This window comes from Trichomycterus rosablanca, chromosome 21 (assembly GCF_030014385.1).
Source record: "Trichomycterus rosablanca isolate fTriRos1 chromosome 21, fTriRos1.hap1, whole genome shotgun sequence".
NCBI lineage: Eukaryota > Metazoa > Chordata > Actinopteri > Siluriformes > Trichomycteridae > Trichomycterus > Trichomycterus rosablanca.
The window spans coordinates 21,451,879-21,455,113 of record NC_086008.1 but is presented as its reverse complement, the minus strand read 5'-3'; the positions used below and the strand labels follow the sequence as shown (position 1 = coordinate 21,455,113).

Below are 3,235 nucleotides of genomic sequence, written 5' to 3'. Positions count from 1 at the left end.
TATTATTATTATGATTATCATTATTATTATTATTATTATTATACCTGTTATTATTATTATTATACCTATTATTATAATAATAATAATTATTATTATTATTATTATACCTATTATTATTATTATTATTATTATTATTTCAATTATAATTATTATTATTATACCTATTATTATTATTATTATTATACCTATTATACCTATTATTATTATTATTATTATTATTTCATTACATTACATTACATTTTACATTTTCAGCATTTAGCATTTAGCAGACGCTTTTATCCAAAGTGACTTACACAATGACCTGAACACGATGAGCAATTGAGGGTTAAGGGCCTTGCTCAGGGACCCAACAGTGGCAACTTGGTGGTGGCGGGGCTTGAACCGGCAACCTTCTGCTTACTAGCCCAGTACCTTAACCACTGAGCTATCACTGGCCCAATTTCACAATAGCTTTTATAGCATTCCAGCATTAACAGGAGCAGCTCAGATGTTCCCAGAGTTCAGCGGGTCTTTATCTCGACCGCGTGTCCGTCTGAAGTTCCTGAGCTGTTTCACCATGCGTGAAGAGGACACGATGACATCAGAGCCATGATGTAATCCAGGGAGCTGCAACCATGACAAAGGTTGTGTCGGTTTACCACACGCATGGGCGCGTCGACGGCAGAGCCTGCGCTGAGTAAGACTTTCTGATTCTGCAAGGTCCTTTAGGGTCGATTCATCAGCGCCGTCATCATTAACTTCGTTTACTTTTCTGGGAAGCCTTGTTACAAGACTTTGGAGTGTGTCTGTAGGAATTTGTGCCCTTTTAGTCAATAGTCAGTGAGGTCAGGCACTATTGCTGGAACAGAGTTGTCTTGTCTTTGTAAACCTTGCTTTGTGCTTGCTGTAGGAGGAAGGGGACTTCCCCAAACTGTTCCCACAATGTTAAAAACTTATCATTTCCTACACACCTGTAAGCAACTAAATTCAATCATTAGGTCGTGTAGATTCTATATGGCCAAAAGTATATAGACACCCCACCTGCTATGGAAAGGATTTCCACAATATTTTGGACTGTGTCTGTGGGGGTTTCAGCCACAGCTGTTGGACAATATGCCTGGATGGCAAATGACATTCCAATTCATCCCAAAAGTGTTCAAAGTGCAGGGTACAGGGTACCATCATGTTGGAACAGGATGAAGCCTTTCCAAAGCCTTTGCCCCAAATGTATAAGCTTTTATTTATAGAATTAAATGCTTGTTTTTTTTGTATAATTATAGAATTATGTACAGATATTAACAGCAGGTTTGGCTGAAACACTTGAGCTCAGTAATTAGGAGGGGTGTCCATGTACTTTTGACACTATACTGTAGTGTATTTTGTACTAGTTATGTTCCAAATATTATTAATATTAACTTTTAATGTAGACTGCATATTTGTTTTAAGAATATATTGACTATTTTTACACGAAAATAAATAGATTAATAATTTTCTTCTCTCTTCTTTAATTACACCTGTAATAAATAATAAGCTCATATTATTATACGGATATTTAATGTAAGTCAAAGAGGTGGTGAATATTAATTAAACTGACTTTCAGCGCTGCAATAATAATGAATAAATATAAATATTATTGCATGTGGCTTGTGCTGATTTGCCAAAATGTTTGGACACCCTTTAAATATAGAAATCGTCTACAGGGGGACAATTATTCTCTAAATGTTGGTGTGCACTGGTTTTGTTAAATTACCATAATTGTGCACCACAGTGTGCAGATGTGCAGAAGCATGTTTTTTGGACCAGGGGTGTCAAAACATTTTCACAACCTTTAAATACAAAATGCATTTAAATAACAAGGAACGAGGCAGCAATTTAATTTAATCGTTTATTAAAGATAATAAATGCATAAGTGCATTTAAATAAATATCAATGACACAAATACTTCATGTTGAAAATGTCCACCAGTCCAGAAATGCATCTGCATGCAGTCCTTGCATCTGTGTGCAATGCACGTGCAGGAAAAGTTCATTCCGGTGCTGCTGCTGCTGCTTTGTTCTCCACGTGCGTGGCATCATCGTGGCATCGACGTGGCATCATCACGGCATGGAAGTCGACGGTTATCGAGCGCCACAGTCACTGCGTGCGCGCTCCATCCCTGTGCGACCACTTCGTTCCAGAGTCTCGGGGGTTCGGTGTCCCGCGTCCGTGACCGTGTCTGGGTGCGTGTCACGCGGCTCTCTCCACCCGGAGCCGCCGGCATGCGCTCGGCGTTCAGCGCACGTGCAGGAAGGTGCGCACGGTGCGGATGATCTGCAGGAGCTTGTCCTTCTTGCGCTGGCGCAGGGCCATGAGGGCGCGCGCCGTCTCGTCCGGGTCGTGCGCGCACGAGAAGATGCTGCGCACGCGCTCCTCGGCTTTCTTGTCGCCCGCCTTGCGGAAGAGGCGCGCGAGGGACTCCTCGCTCACCTGCTCGAAGATGTGCGGCGAGGCGCGCTTGCGGCGCGCGCTGTCGAAGCGGTTGGCGCGCGGGCTCGGACTCACGCGCCTGCTCTCGGTTCTCTGCGCCATGTCAGACAGGCCGGGTCTTCCTCGTTCTCTTGGTGTCTTTGTGGTTTGTGTCAGTGCGGCTTTTCCTCGCCAGATCGCTCGTGTCCGCTGGAGGCTCGCGCTTCTCCGGTTGTTTGAGGATGAGCGAGCCGGCTCCGGTATTTATAGCGCGAGGAGCCTCCGCCCATCCACCCCCCCTCCCAAACCCTCTATCCAGAGTCCTGCGGTACATGGTGTGATTTAGGAAACTGATGGAATGCAGATCTGTTGCGGTGGTTGTTACGCTTTTATGAAGCCAGTTTTTGTTAAATATCAAATTATTTTAGGATTTTTAAGTTGTGACTCATTTATTAGTGCAAAATTACAGATGCAGATTTTTCTTTTATCTAAAATATGAATAAATATAATAGATTCATATATCACTCACTCACTTTCTGAACCGCTTATCCAATCAGGGTCGTGCTGGAGCCTATCCCAGCTTTTCAATGGGCGCAAGGCACACAGTGACACCCTGGACGAGGCACCAGTCCATCACAAGGGAGACACACACACACACACACATTCACCTATAGGGAAATTCAGTGTCTCCAATTAACCTGACTGCATGTTTTTGGACTGTAAGAGGAAACCCACGCAGAAATGGTGAGAACATGCAAACTCCACACAGAAAGGACCCGGACCGAGGACCTTCTTGTGAGGCGACAGTGCT

The 3,235-nt window shown here is 43.4% G+C and overlaps 1 protein-coding gene across 1 annotated transcript; it reads right to left on the bottom strand.

Annotated features, from left to right (window-relative positions):
• Positions 1-1,850: 1,850 nt before the first annotated feature.
• On the bottom strand, positions 1,851-2,675 carry tcima (transcriptional and immune response regulator a). The gene has a single exon (XM_063017897.1). It carries the CDS (start codon positions 2,545-2,547, stop codon positions 2,251-2,253), a length of 297 nt encoding a protein of 98 aa, XP_062873967.1. The 5' UTR covers positions 2,548-2,675; the 3' UTR covers positions 1,851-2,250.
• Positions 2,676-3,235: the final 560 nt, after the last annotated feature.

Bases quoted from the DNA above. Each gene is read 5' to 3' on its own strand.
- tcima (XM_063017897.1), bottom strand. From the start codon at position 2,547: ATGGCGCAGAGAACCGAGAGCAGGCGCGTGAGTCCGAGCCCGCGCGCC.